The sequence below is a fragment of the Neolamprologus multifasciatus genome, chromosome 14 (genome assembly GCF_963576455.1).
Source record: "Neolamprologus multifasciatus chromosome 14, fNeoMul1.2, whole genome shotgun sequence".
Classification (NCBI taxonomy): domain Eukaryota; kingdom Metazoa; phylum Chordata; class Actinopteri; order Cichliformes; family Cichlidae; genus Neolamprologus; species Neolamprologus multifasciatus.
Genome location: NC_140452.1, coordinates 15,282,705 through 15,307,792, shown reverse-complemented (window position 1 = coordinate 15,307,792; position 25,088 = coordinate 15,282,705). Strand labels below are relative to the sequence as shown.

The following is a 25,088-nucleotide window of genomic DNA, read 5'->3' as shown; positions in this document are numbered from 1 at the left end:
ACAGGAAGCAGATTTCAGCAAGCAATTTGAAAATAAATGGGCAAAATTATTTACACACCTTCAGTGTACATTGTATATTGTACCTTTAACACCTTGAATACATGAGGCTTAAATCTTTGACCTCTGGTTTAGTGATCTGCCTACAGTAATGTGTAACATGCCACATGGGATCACCAACATGCCAAAGCATTTGTTTGAAGTTGTTACTGCAGCCCTTGATGCGTGTCTTTAGGTTTTTGTTCACAGACATATCTGTCTCTGTTTAAAGTTTATGACAAGCACAGCTATTGAGGAGTTAGTCAAAGCCAGGAGATGACATAAAATCAGATAATCCCACTGGAAATTTTATTTTCCCATCAGACAGATCAGTCCTCCCTTTGAACTCTATGTGTGACAGAAAAACAGGATCTTACACTGTAGCACATAGATATCATTTGCTTTGCTGTCTGTTGCTATTTCAGTGTTCCTATTACTAGCTAATTTCACCAGTGAGCTGAAAATAAAACAGCAGAAAGCTCTCATTGCAAGGTTTAATCTTGTTGCGCACCTCTCCAAGCAAAGAACAAACATGAAGTAATAATATCTTGTGTTTTTGGCCTGGTTTAGTCAACTTTAAAATAAAAACTGACATCAGTACTGATAGAAGAATGTTAATTAAATTGTGCTTTCAAATTATTTGGCAGTGTAGAAAAAAATCAGCATATTAAGTATTGAGTATAAAATCTTTTACACTCTATGGCTGAAGTAAACTTTCACCGTCTGCTTTTTGTTGAGTCCGTCTGTCTTCAGTCTGATGGAATGCAGCTCAATTTGATTTAAATCAGGGGATTGACTCTACTATTTGAGGACATCGCCTTTTCACCCTGTTAAGCTTTTGTGTTGTTTTTGCACTATGTTAGGCATTGCTGCTCTGCTCAAATTAAATGTTTTCCCAGTAGGTTTTGTACATTTGGCTGAATCTGAGCTCACACTCTTGTATAGCTCAGATTTATCAGCAAATGCCAGTGTTAGATCCACTGACAGCTATACTCAAGTCATAACAAAAACACCAACGTGTTCGACCGATGAAGAGGTCAGTTTGGGTCAGGAGCCTAAGCTGACCGCCTTTAAATGATCTTCAGTTAGGTTTGTTCAGAGAGTTTCTCAGGACTGATTGTTCTTCCATGAATTCAGTTTGCAGTTGAACAAAATCACCAGCAGGGGGCATAAGAGCATTCAATTTCAGGCAGTCAGTCAGTCACTACAGTCTATTTTAATGAATCATCAGGGTTGAGTGGAGCAGTTTGGCTGTCAAGTCTGCAGTAAGGAGAAGGAAAAAGAAGAGGCCCTCAGCTCATTATCCGCACCACCGGGGGGATGTGTAGCTGGGAGAGTAGCAGGAAGGTGTTTCTCATGTCTTCCAGCCAATAGACACTCTTCTTCGAGACAGGTTGTTTTGTTAATAAGCATTTGAGATTATCAGGGATATGAGCTCAGCACTAGCCTACTACTCTGTGAGTAGCTGGGGGCCCATATAGTTGTTTTGCCGGTTAAAGTGTTTTCATAACCTAGACCATTTGCTTTTAATTCTTGTTAATCCACTTGAGCTTCGTTGTAAAGGTCTTTAAATCTTTGGGTCTTGGTGTGTGATGAATCAGAATTTTAGCGTGACTTGAACCTAAACACTCCTTGAGTCCTAGACTTGATGCCCCCTCCCCCTTTATATCCAAACATTCACTCCTTCCAGGTCCAACTAGCCACGAAACTTTTGTGTTTTGGAGTTGAACACCCCGCTTTCTTATGCAGGACCACCCTCTGCGACCCTCTTCCCTCCCTCCACTCTGTGCTTCTATCAGGGAGCAGTGAGAGCACCCATTGCTCAGGGCCCCGATTGAAAGGAGAGCAATATACAATGGGGTCTTTCTCAGTGGCCTCTCTGTCTCCATTAAAAACCCTGGGAACACAACACTGTCCGCAGAGCTACTCTTAAAGGGGCAGTCGGACTGAGTTCTTCGCAACCTGAGTGCAGCCCCTCTCATGTTTTCAGAGAAGAAGAAAAAAACTGAAATATACACAGCAGATCCAATTCATTCATGAATGATATGAGAACCCTGCAGGGACTTCTCTCACGCACCGAGAAGAATTTCCTCACGCACACACAGAACACACTTCAGACATCGCGATCTACAACAGTAAACTTAGATGTAAATCAAGGAAAGCCGCAGTTATTTAGACTACAGCTGAAAGTGCTTCAAATTGTATGACTGAATCCGGATTTTCAAACAAATTCCCAGACATCGATGGTGACTCTGTTTGTGTAGATGGAGTAAATGCAAACAAAAATAGTTTGAATATTTTTTCTGTAATGCGTTTAATGCATTTTTGCTGACATCCCGTTTGCTTTTGACTGGTTGGAATAACAAATCGACATGTTCAAATGCTTTAAACAGCAGCAAGATAATGAAGAATTAATTAAAATAAACCTGCTAAACCTGGATATGGTATTTTAATAGTAGTACTTTTAAACATTTATATGTTTAAATTATTATAAAACAGTATACAGAAAAACAATAGATGTGGATAAGTAATTTACTTAGACAGCGCGATTAAAAAAAAAATTTCTTAGGAAAAGAAGAAAAGTTTATTATTAAAAATGCAGGTCTGTAACATTATGTTTTCTTATTATATGTACATGATGCTGTCATGTTGCACACACTGAAATGCACATGCTTGTGTTTTAAACAGTGTTTCAAGCGCGAAACTTTTGATTTACGGAGACATTTACAACTTCTGGGCTTCCCTGTGTAATTAAAAAGCGAATGGGAGATTGGGCAGAGACAATCAGCATGCCGCAGTTTCTCACATCCTTTGAGAAAAGGAGGGAGACTGTGGAGAAGGAGGAGGAGGACGAGGAGGAGGGTGGAAAGAACTTGAGTTGAGGAATTTGAATCGTGTTTGAAAGGGGGAGAGGGATAAGAAAGCCAGGGGAATGTCTGGAGTCGCAGGGAACCTGTAGGCAGGATAGAGACTTTGGACAACCGGCTGCAGGAAAGACTGGTTTAAAAATACGCTCTTGGTCGCTAGAAATAGACTCTCGTTTGGACAGGAAAAGTTTAGAGCGTTTTTTCATGGTAGATGAAAGTTTTTGATGGAGACAGCCCTGCTCCGTTTGAAACCAACCAAAGCAACAGGATAAGGGAAACTCAAGAGTTTGTGGCAATTCAGAGACTTTTTAACCGCATGTTTCATAAAATGGGGAACTGAAACGCGAGGATTCGCTTTGTTTGGGTCTTGATTTGTGGATACTCAACATTTTCAGCACCTGCCAAGTCAGAGAAATTTTTTCTTTTTCTTTAGAGCAAAACGTAACTTTGAATCTCTGAGCTGCTGCGATGCGGTAATGGAGTCTGGTGATGTTTCCAGGATGACTCTTCTCCTCATGAAGCTCTTTTTCCGAGGTCATTTGTTTTCGAGAGAAAGTATGAATTTGTCTAAATGGTCGTTTGTGATTCTCACCGTCATGTTTTCGGTTTGGATACCAACATCTGCAGAATCGCTGACAGGTAAGGTTTAACTGAAACGGGGCGCTTTTTTATTTACCCAATATGCCTGTTAGTTGTGTGCAGGGGGAAACATCGTAAAGAGCAATTAGCACAGTCAGATCTCTGTCTCGTTAACTCAATTTGTTTTTGGCTAACCACAGCTGCAGGGGCGTTCAACATCTGGCCAACATAAAAAAGCGTTATCAAAAGCAATAAGGGATTGATATTAATTGTATACTATTATTATATTATATATACAATCAAAGTAAGTGAGGGGGAGTTTTACCTGACAGGTAACAACCAGTAACACTAACTGCTCAAGGGTAATGTTTCTGAAATCAGGTGATCAATGTTTATTCATGCTGGGAGTTCAAGCGAAGAAGATTTGGAATTTGATAGATGTACTGAAACAAGTGAAAGGTGGGCATTTAATGTAAATATCTTGAGACATGGGTGAATCATAATCACCAAAGAGAATGTTTGCTGAACGCCAAAGATGAAAGATGAAGAGCCAAATTTCTGCTTTCTTAAGAAATAGTCTTTCTACACTATACAGAATCGTTTCAAAAGTATGTTAATTATCTTTTAAAACAAACTTTACTGACTGTTTGGGAACTTTCAACTGCACCCAGTCGATGAAAACAGTATCCCTACAGGGACGTCCACCTGTCAGCTTATGTTTTGACAATTGCAGTCACTCTGTCTCTTGGGCACCTGCCCTCAGTATATGTATGACTAGCAGGCAGGGAGATTACTAGACACCGATGTGAAGAATGGAGAATTTTATTCGGGTGTCTCAGTTCCTATTTGGATGTGAGGATGTGAAGGATGAGGAGGGGTTCAGGGGGCCAAATGCTTTGGTTTGTGAGTCAGAGCTTGTCTGACTCAGACTCCAATCCAATGATGGATGGGGTAAGAGGGCAAGAGTAGAGATTTGGAGGGGAGGTGGCAAAATGTGTAGGATGAATCCAATGAATGGCATGAAAAGGAGAAAGGGCAAAGGTGCGCAGTGAATGGATTCCACACTGTTAAAATGCAGGAGGAGTAAAGCAGGGAGTGAGAGGAGGATAAATGTTTAAGACTGTGTCAGACATTTTGGTATGTGCACAACCAATGACATTTAACATCTGAGCATTCTCACAGAGTGGAGAGTAGGAGTAGAGGCAGGGTGGAAAGAAAAGATCAGGGAAAAAGTGGGGGACCTGAAGGGAATTCGGGGAACAATAGGGAGGCGATGAAGTAGTTAGGCACCAATGAATCAGTGGAGACAGGCCACACACAAACAGAGACACACAGTTTGTCTGTAGCTCCTCTCTCTGTCCCTGTACCTGCAATCTTGTAAAATGTTTACAAGGTTATTATTATATGAATTCAGCAAAAAAAGATACAGAGAGAGAAAATGAGGCTTCAATGGTTCAATGCACTGGAGGGGGAGGGGGCAAAGCCAGGGTCATGTAGAATATTGAAAGAGCTCAGCCAAGCTTAAAAAATAAAGGGATGAATGACTTTTAATGCCAGAAAACACACAGAGACAAAGAGGTGGGGAAGCACACACTCTGTCAAGACATGTTATAGTTAAGAGTAAAGTAAGTACTGCAAAAAGGTGCATTTTAAATCTGTTTTTGGTTGTTGAATTATGGGCATTTATGTGTTATAGTGAAATGGGTCTTTGGGGTCTTTGTAAAGGGTCAAAGGTTGAAAGGTGACCATGAAATAGACGAGGAGGGCGTGTTGACAAGCTTGAGAAAATCTTGCTTTTTCATTCTTGCTCTGAAAACCAAGTTTGCTCATCCTCAAATGATTTATGTTTTCTTTATCTACAAGGAGTTGCCTTGGCTTGGTTGGTTGAGTGGATGCTTTGCATTTTTATGTGATGCTGCGAAAGAAAGAAAAGAATTCTTGTATCACAAATCTGTGCACATCTTATGTGCACTTGCCAGTTTGATGGTTTAAAGAAAATCTGGGTTTTTAAGTTACGTATTCTAATTCATTATCATTGAAAGTTTCAGAAGGTAAAAAGAAAGAATGATCCTCCGTTTTCAACGTTTTTCTGACATCAGACATCTATAGGCTGCAGGTCTGTGAATACTGTTATGAAGAAGCTGTGATTATAATTACGTTTAGTTTGTGTTGGGCTCTCAGTTCTCAGATTTTGTTTAAGCAACATAGGCAACCTTCCTCTAACAAGAAGCCTTTATCTCAGTATCAGTGCTGACCTTCTCAGGTCAGCCTCACTATCAGTAAGAGCACGAGATAACCAGAGTCTTTCAAAAGCTCGGGTTATCATATCCTGGCAACTGCAAAAGTAAGCCTGTCACAAGCAATAAATATTTATCAGACAGAACCAAATGAAGACTTTAGTGCTGGACATATTAGCTGATTGATTAATAGGACAACAGCAATTCTGTTTATGATTTAATGTTCCAGACATTTATTAAACCAAAATTTGCTACTTGCTGTTTGTGGTGATTTACTACTTTTCTGTGTTTTGTGTCACTGTAATTTAAATATCTTTGGGTTTTGAATTGTTGTTTGGACTATTTCACCTTAATCTATTGGAGTTTGTCTTAGGCATTTTCTTTATTTTTGTTTTATATTGGATAGATGACATGATTAATGTAGTTAATCTAATTATGTGAATTAAACTACTGAAAGGTGTCATGCGCATGCATGCAGAACAATCACAGTTGAGTCAGGACCACTTTAGCCCAAAAAAAGAGTGAACCTTTCATTTCTAGCAATGACTGTTTGTGATAGAAAAATTATGTCCTATGAAAGAAACAGCAAGACAAACATGTACAGCTCAAAGCAAGCATCAACAAAGTGACAACATACATCACATTAAGGTCAAGCAAAAGATGAAATGAAGGCACTGGGGGTTACGGTGGGTTGCAAAGCAGCTTGCAGGAGCAGTACATGGTGTTGCCTGTATGATATCTGCCTGAAGAATGCACAGAAGGGTACCATCTGAGCCAGCAGTAGGTTTTTTGGGCTGGACTGAGATCAGCTGTTGATGTAACAAGACTGCAGACAAAGCTAAACATTGTCTGAAGTAATGCTACGCTCAGTTTGTAGCTGCACAGATTCTATAGAAAAGAGAAGAGCGGGAAATCTTGTTCTTTGAAGATACGTTTTCAGTTTTTGGACTGCAAAAAATTTGCATTTGAAAAATGCTAACCTGTTCTTCTGCTTCTTTCCTCTCTCAAAGATTTGGAGTTTGTAAAGAGTCCCACTACTGTCATCTCTTCACTGGGCAAACCTGTTACATTGCAGTGCAAATTGAATGGTAAAGGGAGTGAGGACGTGGAGTCCCCTGATGTGATCTGGCTGAAAGATGGTGTGCCACTGGAGCATGCAGAAAATAATCAATACCAAGTTCTCACTGGCAGCAACAGTAGGACTATCATAAGCACACTCAGGTAGGATGCAGTTTTGACTGCTAACATGTGGAAGTTTCTTATGTATTGTGAAGCAGTCACACCTGGTCTAAAAATGTGTTTATTTCCTGTTCTTCCACCCCGTCTTGTTTCTAGCTCAAACAGGGCTGTTGCTGGATTATGTCACCATGTTGACTTCCACTCTCAGTAGAGAACCAGAGAAATCAATTCTCAAAGAAATTATGCAATCCAAGGAAAATCACATTTGTCTAATCTGCTGTAACTTGAAATATTTTATTCAGGCATGACTGAATGTTAAATTTAGAAAGAAAGTAAACATCAGCTCCCTGTATTACCAGTTTTCTTTGACATTTTCTGCTCTTACAAAACCTTTGAAAATATTCCTCTTTATATACATAACAGAATTGAGAAAGTCCAGCTCCCTGACATGGGCTACTACAAATGCGCTGTTCTATCAGGAAGCAATGAGACCTTTTCTGATGAGGGTGGTATTCAGCTGGAAGGTGAGTTATTAAACAACCACAGCTACAGAAGTCTATAGATTTGGATTGTTTAAAGGAGTGGAGACCCTGACTCAGCTAAGTGTTTCTCAGGCCTTCCTCATTTTTCTTTGGAGCCCTACCACATGACTGTCATGGCGAATGTCTCCTTCAGCCTTCACTGTGCAGCCCACGGGCCTCCTGAACCAGTCAGGGTCATCTGGCTACAGGATGGGCATCCTCTGAATTCTTTGACGGATCCAGTGGCCCTCTCACCCTCAACCCTCAACCTCACAGGTATCATGTTTTACTCAGTCAAGCACAACAGCCTAGTTAGTCCAGTTTAAACAAACAGATCTCTCAAATCCTCATTTTGCACTGACAGTGAAATGGACAGGAGAAAATAAAAACAATAACAAACGATCAAGTTAAAATAAAGTTTTTAAAAAAAGAAAGAAAAACATTCTCCCCAAACTTGACATGTTGGCAAGAGAAGTGGGTCCTCATATTTTAAAAACTGAGAAGATTAATTACTTAAATGATTAATGAGTTACAAATGTTAATTTCTGCAGGTAAAAAATAATTAATATGGGAATTAAATATTAGACGAGTAAAAAGTCCTCCTTCAAGAGGTTGTGGTTCAGAGTTGAGTTTTTGAATCTAATCTATTTAGACTGGTTATAATGACCCGCTTCAAAAACTGCATAGCAACTATCTCCTGTGTTTGAAATACTTTCAAATCCTCCTTTCATGGCCAAAACAATACTACCGAATAACCACCCTCCCCAGAGAGAGCCAGGCTGGCACATTGCCAGTGAATCCATTGAGGACATGCCTTGTGGTTTTGTGGGTAAAAAGGAGCAGCAAGCACAGAAAGGACAATTGGGAAATTGGGAGATGGAAAATTGATGTGCAGAGGACATAAGGAGATAAAAGAAAGAAGGAAATAAAGGAGGGGGGTTCTGTTGCTGCTTGAATGCAAACTACAGATGCCTGCCAGCTAGCCTACCAGTGGTAGGCTGAAAAACAGAGGAGGCTGAGTCAGAAGGAAAAAGGGAGGAGTAAGCAGCGGTGTTCAGTTGAAGGCTCTGGTTTGACTCATCGGAGCAGGCTGCATGGTGTTGACTAGGACCCGATTGATGGTAACCTACACTCACAACTCTGGTATGGACAGCTGGCCTGGCAGACCACAGATCCAAACCAAGGCAAACACAAATAATCTTTCAAGGAGCCCATAAAGAGAAATGGAATGAAGTGCATTCCAACCAGCAAGAAACCAAGAGCCATACACGTGTGGCTTCATGATTTGAGAAGTCCTCTATAAACTGTTCTTCTTTTTTTCTTTTTCTTTTTTATTGTGTCTTGGGCAAAAAAAAATCTATTCATCAAAATAAATTTATGTGCATATTTGGTTTACTCCCCTGCTAAAGTCAACGCTTTCAACTTCATTATCAGTTTCATTTCTCCTTCAGTTCTAAACCATTTTGGTTATTCATGAACCATTAAAGTATTCACAATCCCAGTTCCTTTTAAGAAAGTTGAGAAATCTAATACTATTACTTTGTTCACAGAAAATGTTAGTCAAGCAAAAAAAAAAAGTACCAAAGCCACGCACTGCCTTTCCCAGCTGACACTGTTGGTCAATACTGCACAGATCATGAGGTTCCTCCTAGTAACAGATTATGACATTTCCAGCTGTTAAAGGATGTTGTTTTGTGGTTTTCTGATGAGGAAGGAAGGAGACACGAGCAAGTGGCACAATCTGGCTTGATGAGCAGTTCACTGTCGCACACAGCCAGTGGTCAGCCCACGCTGCCCTCCCTCCTTTCCCCCTCTCACAACCCCTCACTACAGCCAGCGAGGATCGTACCCCCTGTTCTTTTTCCGGCCACGGCACAATGGGGGCATGGTGCCGTCGGCGCAGGACAAACACACTGCATGATTCTGTCACTCTCAGCTTGTGGCTTATTGACAATGTTGGGGTGTTAGATAACAGTGATAAACTTGAATGTCACATGTTTCACTGTCTGTCTGTGTGTGTAGGCCTGTGTTGCATTACAAAATGCTCAATGTGTGAGCACGCTGTGAGTCACTTTGTCAGAGGACTCATTCTCTGCTGAATGTCAGTGTGTCATACTTATTTTCCCCCTTCACGGGAGCCCCAGCTCCTCTTGAAGGCAGCAGCTCAGCATATTACACCTAGACTTCAGCTAGGCTGCACTCGTTGTTCTCCAGCCTACAAAGCAAAAAGCATTTGCAACTCTTGAAACTTTTGCTTTATCATGAAGCTGCAGTTTTGAAAAACCAAACCTCAAATTACGTCAAATAGCAGTTAAAACCAGAATGTTTTTTTGTTTTTTTTGATGATCTTGTGGAAAATAATATTGGTTATAGTAGCTAATTGAGAAAAAAAATTTAATCAAAACTACATCCAAGTCCTAAAATTATTATGATTTATACCAGAATAAGCATATTTTTGATGTCTTTCAACCTGAATATCAGCAAATCTCCACCTGTGCTTTATATGGCTTTTTATTGGCTTGATCAAACTTAATATTATAGTAATTGATATTCTATCATTGAAATTCATACTACACTTTTTTTATCCTGCTCTTTCTTCCTCTATTTTATTTGTGTTAGTACACAGCTTTGGTCAGCTCTCGTTGCTTAAACATGTGCAACAAGTAAACCTGATTTCTGTATGTATTTACTCACATTAAGATTCATTGTTCACAATGGAATAAAGTTATTTCTTGAAATGTTTAGATAAGGTATAAAAGTTTAACACTGTCTTGTCTTGCCAAAGCTGAAGCAGCTGCACATCTTTTCACTTTTTTACACCACAAATCAAAATGTAAAATCTGTAAGTCTTTCCTGGATTAACGACCATTACACTCTCAGGAAGAAGCACCCTACTACCTAATACTACTGACAAACAGAGGATGTTACTGAATGGAAACTTTTACCCCCATGCTATTCTCACTCTAGTTATATTTTTCTCACATTGACATCACATGCAACTCAGCATACTGAAGTGTTTCCTCCTCACACCTGTGTGTTTCACTTCTCTGTCCAGGCCTGAACAGGACCAGCACCTTCTCTTGTGAGGCCCAGAACCGTAAGGGTGTGGCCAGCTCCCGATCTGGTACCATCACTGGTAGGTGTCAGCCCATGCAAGCAGTGTCACTTCAGCCATTGCTAGTTTATCTGCATATAATTATGTTTACATCTTTAATTTTGGGGGTTGTTTTTGTTGTTTAGTTCTCCCCAACAAACCTCAGGATGTGAGAGCTGTAGAGATCACTCAGTCTGCACTTCATTTATCGTGGGAACCTGGTTTCGGAGGTATCTACAGATAGTCAACTGTTCTGTTCAGGTGAGAAAAACTAGATGTAAATGTGGGAGATGTGAATAGCACAACTAGCTGGAATAACCACAGAAGCTGTTTGTTGTTTCTACCTGTTAACAATTGATCGTTGACTCCTCTGTTTGCTAAATCTCTAGTTCAGAGCCTTTTGCTAGCCTAGTTTTAAAGAAAAGAGATTTTGCTTTTCTTTTCTTGCCATAACTCATCCTCTACCCCTCCCAGCTTTATTCATGTACCAGTGGGTCATGTTTCACTCTGGGAAAGTGGCCTCTTGGACTTATGTAGGGCCGCTCCCTCCCTCTCTTTCTTTCTGTAAGTGTCTCTCTGCCACTATCATGCTTTGAGGCTGTTATAGCTCATAGCTGAGAGGAGGAAAATTTTCTCCTGGAGAAGGGAACACTGCAGCACCACCCCTAAACGTCTGGTTCTAATAAAGCTGCCCCTCATACCTCTTGATACTATTGCCCCCTCCCTTCCTCCATCTCTCTCTAACCCCTTTACCCTTGTAAGGGGAAAAGAAAAGGGGCCTACTTCAGGAGAATGGGGCAAAAAGCTGAATTTAACGATAGTTTGTGTAGTGAAGAGAAACATGAAAAGGCAATGGTTTAGAGAGGTGAAAGAAGGGAAGAAAGAAGGAAAGAAAGGCGTGGAGAAAGTTGTTAAAAGAAAACAGGAAAAGTCAGTGACAGCCGGTATTGTGGGTCTGAGCCATACAAGGGGGAATGCATGCTGGAGTGTGACTCAGGGCTGAGTTGTACTATTAGATTAAACACTTGTTTTGCAGGCTGGACGGTGATTCATCGAGCTTTCACAAACCCACACACATTCATACAGTTCTCCTCATTCATGCAACTGAAGACATCCTCAGATCCTCATGCCATAAGGAAAAAGACTTAAGCTTCCTATAGCACGTGACCTCTGACTGCTCATGTTTTTTTTGCTAATTCTCTAGTTCAGAACCTTTTGCTAGCCTAGTTTTAAATGAAAGAGATTTTGCTTTTCTTTTCTTGCCATAACTCATCCTCTACCCCTCCCTGCTTTATATGGTAAAACAGTACACATCAGCACCTGCTACAAACATCTGTTTGTGTGGCTGCTCATTTTTAGACATATTATTTATAATGTTTTTAACTCTACCTGTGAACTGCACCCATTTCAAACAAGTTTGTTGCTAATGAACAATGCTGCAGAATAATGGCCTACACCAGCAACTTTAATGTGGTTATAAAATTGCTGCAGAGAAGCTTTTGTTTTCTAGTGTTCCTCTTTAAATGTGTTTACCATAAAGACTTTGCAGAGACAGCAGGTTTCTGCCTGTGATGTCTGGTTGGTGGGTTCTGCTTTTAGTCTACCTTGCTGAGTTTGGCTTTTGTTCAGAGCAGCAAAGGAGCATTTTACAGCATTGTTAAAAAATAACACTTAATGACCCCACCACCAGCAGCAGCAACAAATAATAGCTTAAGAAACTGCAGACAAGAATTCAATTTTTTCCATTTTGTCTGCACAACCAATTCGCCTGTCTGTGAAGAATTTAAATAAACAAAGCAAAGCACAGAGATGCATACAAAAATTCCTTGATTTGTTAAAGAGATTGGCATGGCTCAAAGGGATTTTCTATTTTCTCCTTATATCGTTTTCAGTCATTGTTTGGACTCAAAAACAGCACATCATCTTCTTGTTTGCACATAAACCAGTAAATCAGATTAATAGGAACCGCTGATTACAAAGTATAATGTTTATCATCTTAATGTTCCAGGCCAAACATTCAGGAGAGTCCATCATAGCAGGCCCACATCAGCTGATCCATAATCAGACTGTGTCCATGCCACGATCCTCACACATCATCAAAGACCTGGAGCCTCACACCCTCTATGCTGTCAGAGTGGCATGCCATAGCAGCCAAGGCCCATCTGATTGGTCTCCCTGGGTGGAGCTATGTACCAAAGAAGGAGGTTAGTTTTGCAGAGTTGTTTGTTTTCACCAAGGATGTCTTGTCCGGATGTGCGCATCTTTTTATGTCGCTGTGTGTGAGATTATTTCAAGGTCAAGGCTCTGTGAACTGTAACCAGACCAGGACAGAATCTACACAGTAACAAAAACACCACTGTTTTATGTTTTATGGTGTTCTTGTTCTGTAGTAAGGGTCATTTTTCTATAAGTGCATTTCAAACAAATGGCAGCAGGATACTTTTACTGCTAAATGTGCAAGTATATGCTAACAGAATGATGTCCTCAGTCACACTGAACATGTGTTAGTGTTGTTTTCTCAGCTACGCCTATTCAATGGGACTAAAACAGTAATAATAAAGATGATGGCTTCATAGGGCCTAGCTGTTCTGTTCCAGGGTGACAAAGTAGATTAAAGCCCAATTCATAGGTCTGGAACTCTGACTTAAGTCTAATTCACTTATTAGGTCTGCATATCTGATACTATGTTATGTTTAAGATGTAGTTAATATACTCCAGCTGTGTTTCATTGCTGTCTTATGCTTTGGGCATGAGTCACTTTGACTGTTTTCTGTCTTGTCTAGAATTCAAGCTGGCAAAAGTTCCTCAGCAGCACTGCACTTACATTTTTACTGACTAAGTGTTTTAGCCCCACGACCCCTTTTTTCTGGATCTATTTTAAGGTGGATGTAATTCCCTGCAGAGTCTTTTGAATTATTTTCAACTTGGATCATTATAAGTCAAGACTTATTCTGAACTCTGATAATATGGAGTTAGGGAATTAGTTTACAGTGCACCATTAGTCATAATATTCCTTACTGTGCCCCTTTTCCTTAGTCTGTGTTCATGAAGGTCACCAGATGTGAGTGACTGTGAACCCAGCTTTAAATATAAACTCTTGAAGTAGAAGGCTGACTGGCGCTGAAGGGACAGAAAAGGCTGTGATGGGAAAAGGAAGGTAGATGCTAAATTCTCCTGAAAGGCTTCAGTTAGGATTGCAGCACTCTGTCCAAACTCTAATGCTAGCCTGTGTTTGAGTTTAGACTGAGGTGGGATTTTCCATGCCAGCTCATGCTTTCTGTATCCCTGGATAAATAGGAATGGAGAGTGGAGACGTGCCACAGGAGCAGTGATTGGGGGTTTCCATGAGGGAAGCTGCTTGTAATCTGTAAACACAGTATTTCTCATTTTCTCATAAATGGAAGACGCAAAAGGGAAGCAGTCCTCGAACAAGCAGAATTTTCAGTTCTTTTTTTTGAGCTAAAGCAATCTTCATTTCGTTTCACAGGAAAAAAAAATGACAACATATGAAACATAACATTTAGCTTTTGAGAAAAATAGTTCAAGAGGCATTAAGGGTAAACTGAGTTAGAGAATAATAGAGAGAGTTTGGCTGATTACAGCACAGCAATATTTTCCACATTTTCCATGTGCTTCATTGCTGAAGTCTCTGACAAACTCCCACAAGGTTTTTTTCTTGAGCCTGAAGTCTTCTGTAGCTTTCTGCCTCCTTAAATCATTCATAAATTGTGCATATCTGCTGAACTCTCTCTCCCTTTATGTCTCGTGTCCTTCATCTGGTTCCTCCAGAAGAACTGGGCTTGCTTTTACTCATTTATCTTTCAGCCAGTGTTTTCTACCTCATCCAACAAACATTGCTGAGGATGTGATTTCCTGCACCCCCGAACAAGCTGAACAAGTTTTTCTGAATCCAGTTTTTCAGCTTGACTCCTTCATCTTTCACCCCCCCCCCTTTTTTTAACCTCAGTTGACTTATGATTTTCCTTTCCAGAACACAGAGCGAGGCACTGTGGGAAAAAGGGAAAAAAGTGGTGGTGGTGGTGAGAGTAGGGAAGGACTGGATGGAAGAGCAGAAAAAAAAATGGGAGAAGGGGGTGCTTTGAGAAAACACTCATCTAGCTATTTTCCCAGTCTACTTTTTTCCCAGGAGGACGAGGGGGTAGGGCTGGTCAGAGGGAGAGGAAGCGAGTCGACCCATGTCACCCCGCTAATCCTAACGCTGCGATGAGATGAGATTTTACATTTATTGCATTTCTTTACATACCACAAGTCTATTTTATTTGTCTGAAAAGAACCCCAGAATATAAAATAAAAAAAAATCACAAACACACAGACAGAATAAACAAAGAATCAGTTACTAAGAAACTAAATGGTTGTTAATGGAGTCCTGACTCTCTGCACACACCTTGCATAACGTCAGTCTGTACCCCCAAAGAGATGTAATAAACAGTCACAGAACAGCCCGATTCACTGTCCCAATGGAAGTGAGTCATGATGACATACCCCAATGTGCACACGTGTCACGTTTAATCCTGCTTAATACTATTGCCAACAAAAAAAGCATTCTCAAGCATCAAGTGACTCTTTTTCCCAGACAGACAGCAGTCGGTTGTGCTGTTAAATTGAAAGAAGGTGGATGGCCTTAAAAGTTAAGGCATTTTTGATGACACTAACATTTGTGTTGCACATGTTTCCTGTGTAGAGCTTTCCTAGTTCTCATGCATGGGAACCAGTCAGTTTCTGGCTTAAGGATGACCTTTTTCCATACACAGGGCGTACAGCCTGTAAGAATGGAAAAAAGAATAAAGAATAAGGAAAGAGTCAAATCCCTGCTTTCAAACAACTTTTCAAAATCTTCCAAATCTGATCATTTGACACTTTCTTCACCCCAACAGGATGTGAAACAGTAAGTCTGCTGTGGATTCAAATCTGAACCTTTGCTGTAGTGAACTAATTGTGGCTCAAGAGTTTCTTTCTCAATCTCTTGCCAAGTAAGGGCTTGCTTTCCATTCTTTCAGAAGAATAAAAAACATGAGGCATTTTTGAAAAAGCACAAATAAACATCTCATTTCATTTTTTGAAGTTTGCAAATCTAATTATTTTTGTCCAAGGGAAACTCTTTTTTTTTTTCTTTTTTTTTAATCCTACATTTTACATCAACATGTCTGTTCACTTGAACTCGCCACTCCATGAACAAAGAACGGCATTAAAACAGGGCAAGCAATGAAGGAGAAGAAAACTTGGAAAGAAGACGATGGAATTGTGTTGGATAGAAGTCAGTTAAAGAGAGAAAATGAGAAGGAGAGTAAAAGAGTATGGGCAACAAAGAGGTGGAGAATGCAGAGAGAGAAAGTCCGACAGATGATTAAGCAAATGCGGAGCCGAACTGCTGGAACAAACTTGACTTAGAGTTTGCTTTTGTTGCCGCTGGCAGGAAGAATAAGGACCACATGTGGAAACAATCACCCGCCAAACACTTCCTGATAACATCATCCATAGGGCTGGGCTGTGTTTCCCAAACGCACGGTGACTTAGCTCATGCGTGGGTGTGTGTGGGTGTCCAGCTTGTTTGTGTGACTTTGGGAGCATACCAAAAGTGAGAAGCAAACACAAAGTAAGCTTTAAACACTAACACAGGAAATAAGCCTTCACTTCTTCTTATTGAAAGTTTTCTTGGTTTTCTGTCCTAAACAGTGCATCAGTCACATATGCGCGCACACACACACACACACACACACACTAGACACACAGTGCATAAATTCCTCACACTATTTCTAGCATGTTATTCAGCTAGATTTTCTCTCCAGTGGGTATTTTGGTAGCCAGATGCCTTTTTTCCCCTCTCCTCTCCCGAATGCCAAAAACAAAGCCAGACAAGAATGAATAAAACAATAACAGGAATGGCCAACAGAAAAGGAACTGCATGAAGACTGCAAGTAGACACAGGACTTTACTGAACCATGATGACAAAGAAAGACCCGAACAGCTTCTGAACTCGACTAATCACCCCTGTCTGCGGTGCCCTCAGATGCCTTTTTGTCCTAATAAAGCCAAATTCTCCACATTCTTTGACATCTTCTCCCTCCAGCTGCTAGAGTTATCCACACCCTAGAGGCTCTAAGCTGTCAAAACAACACATGCCTGGCTAACTCCAGTCCGCCGGACACAGGCCACTTAGCACACAGTTAAAGTACTGATGGTACACTTACAATAATTATAAATAAAAATGGCTGTGATTGTTTCCATGAGTCTTTACAAGTTGTGTGAAAGACACAAGTTAAGTGGACAGGTGCTCCCAGATGCACTGATTAATTCCACCTACCAGTGGGCAAGGTAACACAGAGGGATAAACAGGAAAACTGAGCAATCCTAGTCTGCAGGAGGGAGAGAGAAAACTGAGATGCTTCAGAGCTTCGCTGTTGTTTTTCTTTTTCAGTGCCTGAAAATCCACCAGCTAATGTGACTGCTAAGTTAAATGGGACGGAGGTACTAGTAATGTGGGAGGAGCCACCAGGAAAACTAAATGGGCAGCTGCAAGGTTACATGGTGGAGTACAGCACACCTGCTACTCAGCAGGTGAGGAACACATTCACAGTCAGCAAAGTTGCTAAATTTACAAATGCATAGAGAAAATGTCCATTTTTCTTAATAATGACAGACCAATTTTTTTCTTTCAGGTTGTCGTCAATACTGGATTGGGCACTGAGTTTGCAATCAATCTGTCTGTCCCCCTGTCCAATGTCTCTTTCCGAGTGTGTGCCTATACAGGGGCGGGTCAAGGACCCTGGGCACCCATTCAGACTCTGACACTCAACGTTCCTGGTGAGTAACAAAATCGTCATTTATTGCAACAGGTGTGATTAACGTATTATTCTTATAAAGCAATGATTTCATTTGATGAAATTGTGGTTGCTAAAATATACTTGATATGATCTGTTTTAAAAAGTCAAATTATTAACACGTGCTCTCTATTTTTTACACCAGCAGAAATGGGTGAATTTAGAGGTGAGCAATGACTGGATTTATGTACACATACAAACATTCTTCTGTCACCTCTCTGAGTAGCACACAATGACAGTGATAGTGGAAGTGAGCTCATGTTTTTTTTTCTCCATGACTGGTCTACTTCTTCTTAGTCTGTTTCACTGTGTATTTTGAGACAAAAGGGAAGGAAGAGAAAAAAAAGAGAAGATGATCTCACAGAGAAGGGAAAGGGGAAGAGGGGTATGGGGCTGAATGAGGAGAAGAATCATAAATATTTATAACTGGCAGGAGCAGTGAGCATCTCTGTTTGCTTTGTCTAACAGAGCTAGACAGACAGTTCAAACAACAAAATGGAAAATGAAAGGAGAAAAACAAGCAAGAAAAGTCGTCTAGGATGAGTATGAAAAGAAAGAGAAGTTGTAAACACTGGGTAGAGTTTGTGAGTGTTCAGCAGTAGATTGTGGCAGTGACTGGAGAGTAAATTTCAGTGTGGGAAAGGGCACAGCAAAGTATTTCTAGAGTGAAGAAAATGACTATATTTTTAGGAAAAGAAGGACTTTTTGATTTAGCTTAAAGAGTTTGCTTTGTCACTTTCTTCACTTGATTCATACCATTATTCCCAACAATTCAGCATGTATATTTCAGCATGCTTTTTGTCGTCTAGCTAATATAACTTACACAAATCATGTCTTCTTTCTTCTTTGATAAAATAACTTAATTACTGCTTTAAACTCCTAAATCCCCACTCCAAATTACAAGACCTACGCTACTAAACGCTCATCTGTCTCCATCCACACCCTTTCCTTCAGGTCCATCATCGCCCCCAGCCTTTTCCTGGCACTGGTTTTATGTGGTGATGGCCATTACCGGTGCTGTGTCCATAGCTGTGTTCCTGGCTGTTTACGTGGCCAAGCTGCGGCGCAAGGAGACGCGCTTTGGGTGCGTAGGGTGTTACTGCTCCTTGTGGTTGGAAGGGAGGGACTCAGTGACTGCGCCAAACCAAAAAGTTTCAATTTTTTCTGGGTCTCAGCCCGCTTGCCTGACTTGCACACTTCTAAAGCATTTATATAAAGCAATAACATTTGTTTTGAAAGACTAAAAATAGCTTCATGAAATGTAGCCCAAGTCCATCTTTTCACTTTTGTTCACTGGTGTGACCTGACTTTGTGTTTTGCTCTGTTTCTTGTGATGTATCCTTTCACAGAGAGGCGTTTGAACCCATGATGGAGAGTGGAGAGCTGGTGGTCAGGTACCGTGCTCGCCGCTCGTACAGCCGTAGGACTACAGAAGCAACATGTGAGTTCCTCTGTAGTCTGCCATGTTTGGCAGAAAGCTGATACTCTGTATTTGCATCCAACTGTCCTTTTGGCAGAAATAGGTACTCTTTATTAACAGCATGCCCAAACATGCCCTTAAAGAAAGAGACGTAACAGGAACCAGCAGTTCTGTGGAAGAAAAGTGTCACACAATTACAGCTCTATTCTCATTATTTCAAAGCAAGAAAAACATCTTTAGTTTGTTTTGGTTGATCAAAGCCAGAAATGCACTGACAGTTAATTCATTTCCCACAGTAATAATAGCCCTGGAGAGTTCAGTCAGCTGACATACACCATAGCAACAGTGAGCATTTTATATTACATAAGACAGTCTTTTAATAGGCCTATTAATTAGATGTGCAGTAAATGTAGTAATGAAGTTATGGCCTGTGTATTGAAGCATGAACATCAAAATTAAACTAGACTCTTCAGATAAGCAAATTAAAGTTAAATTTAACGTGATACTGGAGATGTTAAAAACAAGTTAAAATATCCGCTCCACATTTCCAAATTGGGAAAAGGCATGTGGTGTTGGGAAATAAAGTAACAGTGCCATTTAACTCAAACTGGTAGCATCATAGAAGCAGTAGTTTGTGTACTTTCCCCAGCCAGCAGTCCCTGCGAGTCCTCATGATTTGATATACCTGTCTTGCCACTGTAACCAGTACACACAGTATTTTAGTCCTCGTGGTCAAGTCTCAGCTTGCAATAGCCGCAAAGAGGCCAGGAGTAAGATAAAACTGCAGGGAAAAGAGAGAAAAAAAACTATTCAGTGAGTAAAATAAGAGGGGCCAAGATACAGAGATGGAGAGATATTATAGACTCAGAGTGAATGAAGAAAGTTGCACTGGGTAAAAGGGAAAGGATCAGATTGGAGAGATTTGGACAGAATTAAAGCTGTGGACACTGAGCCAGTTCTAAGAGTGGAGTCAAACCCCGAAGCTCTAGATGTTAGAAGCCTTGGCTAATAGCTGGTCACGCCAGCATGTGTTGGAACATGCCTGAAGACCGAGTAGATTGTTGTCCAACGCATGACAGATTGATGGTGTAGCAGCAGCTGGAGGGGATCTCTGAGCATGTTGTAGCCTTGTCACATCCTGGCCCAGATGTGAAAACAGAGCTAAAATGTGTAGCGTAGTCAGCCTACCACTATTGCTCAATGACAGCCAGCTGTGGAGTGAGTATTTAAACCAGCCTAATCCTCTGACCTCGTGTCCCTCAACCCAAACTGGTCTCTGCAGGATCACATAGACTTATAGAAAAGGGTAATAAACAAAACTGGGGTCACATATTCCCAACAGAGCTTTTAATAAAGTTTTTTTTTTTAAAGAATATTGCACTTTTTTTGCATTGCAATTGAAGCACTTTTACTTTCAGTATGTTATATTATTTATTAGGTCCTGGTAACATTTTCATTCACTTTTAATGGTTTTGTTTTGTCTTTTAGACATAAAACTATGTTCGACTTGCAACAAACACATGTACCTGAAAAAGTGCATAAAAAAGATAATGTATTATCTGAATGCAACTTCAAATATCGTTACTAACATACTGATTAAAATTGGAAAGACTAATGCTCATTTTGGGGAGTTTTACAAGTAAACACTTTGTTTTTGGCTTGCGGTTTTGGGAAAGCTAGCGAGGCTGTTTGGCAAAATCAGGCTGTTATTCTCTCATTTCTGTGTTGTTAATTAAATTGCTTCAGGCAGCTAAGCAACATTAAAATTCTTTTTCTCCCCTTTCTTCAGTGAACAGCTTGGGCATCAGCGACGAGCTGAAGCAGAAGCTCCAAGATGTGATGGTGGACAGACATAAATTAACCCTGGGAAAGACCTTGGGAGAAGGTAGTGCTCAGTGTTTTGTTATTTTTATATATATATATATATATATATATTTAATCACAGGCTTTGTTAACACTTCTTTATCAAAATTGGTACATGTTCATAGACTTGTCTGCCATAGCACCAATGCAGGTTTCTACTTATCTCCTGTCAGACAAATATGTTATATATTTGTATAGTAAAACGTTCTGCTGTTTAATAGCCGTATAAACTGTTTACAGTTGAGAAATTAATGAGTGGTGATTTTCAATTGCTTTTTAAACTACGTTTTTCTGTCTTCAGGGGAGTTTGGCTCTGTGATGGAAGGGCTGCTGACTCAAGAAGAGTTTGTTCTCAAAGTCGCTGTCAAGACTATGAAAAGTGAGTAGACAGTAAAAGTACTCAGCAATCACTACAATGAATCCCTTCATCTCTGGAACACAGGGCATTTGATAAGCAGCCTCCTGGGTCAAAAATTTACAAGTGTTCAGGGCAAAAATCTCAGTTTTCATCAGAAAACGGACAAAGTCAGCTTTTAGAAAATATTGGCAGAAGAGAAAGTTTTACCCCATATGATTTTTTTAATATATTTTTTTCAAAACTAAATTATGGAGGGACTCTAGTTGAGAAATTTAAACAACCTCAGTGGTTAAAAATGCTGACATGCATGAACTCACAGTTAAATAAATCCAGGGAGTCAAAAGGCCTTCTCAAATAGTTTATTTCTTATTCTTGCAAACTGTCAACCTTTTGGTTTTAGTGCCATGCATTACCTACTGAGTAACATATGGGTGATGTGGCTTCACCTCTGTACCTTCTTCTCCCCAGTTGCTATATGCACACGCTCAGAGATGGAAGATTTTCTTCGAGAGGCTGCCTGCATGAAAGAGTTCGACCACCCCAATGTCATGAGGCTCCTTGGTGAGTTGGCAATTTTGCTGCTTGGCATGTCAAAAGTTGGCAATTTTGAACTGCAAAAGGTTGTGTTTTTTCTAATTTACACTTAATGATACATAGCCATTTAGGTTTTGAAATTTCTGTCTGCATCCAACTGAAAACGCTGGAGGCATTTGTTGCTCAATGCAGCTGTTTTTTAAGGACGATCCACAAAACTCACAAAGAAATGTTAGCGATATACTGTGTATTCTGTGTAAGAGCCAAAGAAAACAGAGCCATAGAATAAATCCTTTGTGTTGCAGTTATTGTGTGTTGTTTCTTCATAGATGAAGACACTTATTTAAATACACAGTCAAGACTTTGGGGATTAAAAGTAAAATGGCGTTAATTTCTGAATAGACAGAACAGGCATGAAGTCTCTGTGCATACTAAGCTCTTTTTGTGTTTTGTTTGTTTTAATAGGTGTGTGTCTACAGACTGTGGAGAGTGAAGGATATCCCTCCCCTGTGGTCATCCTGCCGTATATGAAACATGGAGATCTGCACAGTTATCTGCTATACTCAAGGCTGGGAGACTGTCCTGTGGTTAGTCTGATTACAGCAAACAAATGCACAAAATCAGCAACAGACATGCACACTCACAGTCACCTATGCATATGCACACGTACAGTCCCACACAACTTAACAGCTTAATAAGTTCACATCTCTGTCAGCTAAATGGGTTCCAAAGTTCAACAGAGATTCAAAGATCTCTTAAACAAGTCTCCACCCATACTTTTTCCGGCAACACGTAGAGTCAGAGATTATGGAAACACAAGTCTTTATTTGAAGTGTTACGTATTAATACTTATTTTGTTTTTTTGTTTTGGTTTTTTAAACTGACTTACGCAGTAAGTCCCTGAAGAGCGAAGTTGGGTAACACAAGCCTAATCAAAACAAGATCCATACACAGTATTGAAACACCCATGCACAGTTTCCAAGAACACAGTGGAGCTGAACTCTATTGTTTCCACATGAGGAGTATCTGGAGCAAAGGAGTGCTCCATTCAGACTTGAAACACGATGGGCTCTGGTGCCCTCTATTGCACAGAAAATACACGTCAGCTTTGTTAGACAAAGAACAAAAACAAAACTTATTTCTCTCTGTATTATCCTGCAGTACCTCCCATCTCAAATGCTGGTTAAGTTCATGACCGATATTGCCAGGGGAATGGAATACCTCAGCAAGAAGAACTTCATCCACAGAGACCTCGCTGCCCGCAACTGCATGTAAGCACAATCTCTGCTTCTGCATTTTGCTCTTTCACTTCCTGTGGGTGTTCTCATTTGCTCTTTCGCTTTCCTTTTTTTTTCATCCAACATACAATGGTTGGAGAAGATCTCGGTAAAGAAGTAAAGCAAGAACTACAGACTTTGCTTAATATTAAACATGACTATTAGATGTCAGTTTTAGGCATTAGTCTCTTTTTTGCTAGAATAAAAGACTAATGATGCAAGCAAGCCTTGCCATCCACACTTTTAAGCTTAAATTTCAAAACTTATATTTTAACTACTGATTTTATGTACTGTTCTGATTTCATCTACTGTTTTTTTAATCAATTTTAAATCATGTTTTTTATTGTTTTTGTTTTTTAATGTCTCTGTAAAGCACTTTGAATCACCTTGTTGTTGAATTGTGCTATATAAATAAACTTGCCTTGCCTTGCCAGTTTATGAGTGGTATAAAACAGCGGTCCCCACCCCCGGGCCTCAGACTGGTACCGGTCCGTGAGTCGTTTGCTACTGGGCCGCGAGAGTTGAGGCTCAGGTGTGAAATGTAGGGTTTTTATCGGTTTTCAGCGTTATTTTGTTATTGTTTTTATCGTTAACTTGGTTTTCCTGGGTCTTTTCACGTGTGTTATGACTCAATCTTCTTTTTTTCGGTACCGATACTAGTTTTATTTTGTTGTATCTATCCGCGACACCTTAAAGGCCGGTCCGTAAAAATATTGTCGGGCATAAACCGGTCCGTGGTACAAAAAAGGTTGGGGACCGCTGGTATAAAACAAATGTTTTGGATGTTAAACCTAAATAAGACTGTCGATATGTAGATACTGTTCAATATATATAGGACCAACACAAGTGTAATAACTCTAGCTCATGTCTAAATGCCCTTTCGCAGGCTGAATGAGAATATGAATGTATGTGTGGCTGACTTTGGCCTCTCCAAGAAGATCTACAATGGAGACTACTACAGACAGGGCAGGATCTCCAAGATGCCTGTAAAATGGATCGCCATTGAAAGCTTAGCTGACCGTGTCTACACCACAAAGAGTGATGTGGTAAGTTCATCTTCTGTGTGTTTGTTACTGTGTGCCCTACAGTACAGAGCAAAGGCTTTCAGTATTAGAGAGTCTTGGGAACAAAAATACACCTTCTCAAAAAGTTAACAATGTGTTTGGGGAATTAAAGCCGTATAGTCAAATTTTTTTAGAAGACCTGAAGTACTCAGAAACAAGTGCTTTATACATTACTTAAGCATACCAGCTGGTCATGAAGACAAAATTATTTACCAAAATATCTGTAAATGTCAGTATATGCATAAATATGTCCTGACCAACATCTGTGAGTGATATCAACTTTAGCAGCTGGTAAGCTAATGACATATACAGTATTTTTAAGGGCCTAAGTGTCCATGCACATGTGCAGTTGTGTTTATACAGTGCAGCACTTAAAATGATCTGCATTCTTTAGTGCTTGTTCATATCACAGTCATGTTTGTCTTGGATTTTTGGACATCCCGCTTGTCCAAAAATCCAAGACAAACATGACTGTGATATTTTTCCATAGCCAGTGTTTGACCAGTGTAGACTCATGTTTCACTAATGTGTGACAAGGTGTGTAAAGTCTACAGGAATTGATGCTAAACCCTTCCTCACCCTCTCTCTCTTTATTTCCCTGTACGCCTCTCCATCTTTCTCTTGCTCCCTCTTAGTGGTCATTTGGAGTCACCATGTGGGAAATCGCCACTCGGGGTCAGACGCCATACCCTGGGGTCGAAAATAGTGAGATTTATGATTATTTGAGACAAGGAAACCGTCTCAAGCAGCCACCAGACTGTCTGGACAGCATGTGAGTATCCTTGACAAAAAACACTTTGCTGATAATGAAATCTTTTCCCTTTTCATTTCACTAGCTGGGCCCACGTCCTCATTTTAAGTTTGACAGCGTTTTAGTAGGTAAAAGTGAATGTTTTGACATGAATTGAGCTGCGGTTTGGGGAAGGCCTCGAAGGGGCCTGGCAGATCCCCATGCACTAAATAGAAATGAAGAAGTTAAAGAATTGAGAACAAGGAGGGAGAGAGGGTGGGGCACGTGAACAAGAATGAACAGCTTGCAGAACTGGGGGAACCTATATAGATGACAACTGGAAGGAGCGTGTTTGGAGGCGCGGTCCCACTCCTGAAATTCCGATACATAAGCTCCAATAGAAGTACCCTGTTTCCATAAAGGCTACACGCTTAAAGACTTCTCCAGTCTTTCTGCTTTTACAGCAGTCACACTGACATTATACATAACT

The 25,088-nt window shown here is 40.3% G+C and overlaps 1 protein-coding gene across 1 annotated transcript in view; it reads left to right on the top strand.

Moving 5' to 3' along the window:
* Positions 1-2,869: 2,869 nt before the first annotated feature.
* Positions 2,870-25,088, top strand: part of LOC146503747 (tyrosine-protein kinase receptor UFO-like) — a 25,284-nt gene continuing 3,065 nt past the window's right edge. Inside the window, 20 exon segments of the mRNA XM_085130884.1 lie at positions 2,870-3,542; positions 6,730-6,940; positions 7,322-7,422; positions 7,513-7,695; positions 10,475-10,555; positions 10,660-10,749; positions 10,752-10,774; positions 12,522-12,717; positions 16,950-17,089; positions 17,191-17,335; positions 17,501-17,518; positions 18,307-18,436; positions 18,702-18,793; positions 20,562-20,657; positions 20,937-21,014; positions 21,462-21,554; positions 21,993-22,114; positions 22,689-22,798; positions 23,691-23,850; positions 24,504-24,640. Of these exon segments, the coding sequence (XP_084987010.1) occupies positions 3,380-3,542; positions 6,730-6,940; positions 7,322-7,422; positions 7,513-7,695; positions 10,475-10,555; positions 10,660-10,749; positions 10,752-10,774; positions 12,522-12,717; positions 16,950-17,089; positions 17,191-17,335; positions 17,501-17,518; positions 18,307-18,436; positions 18,702-18,793; positions 20,562-20,657; positions 20,937-21,014; positions 21,462-21,554; positions 21,993-22,114; positions 22,689-22,798; positions 23,691-23,850; positions 24,504-24,640 (2,369 nt within the window). The 5' untranslated portion in view covers positions 2,870-3,379.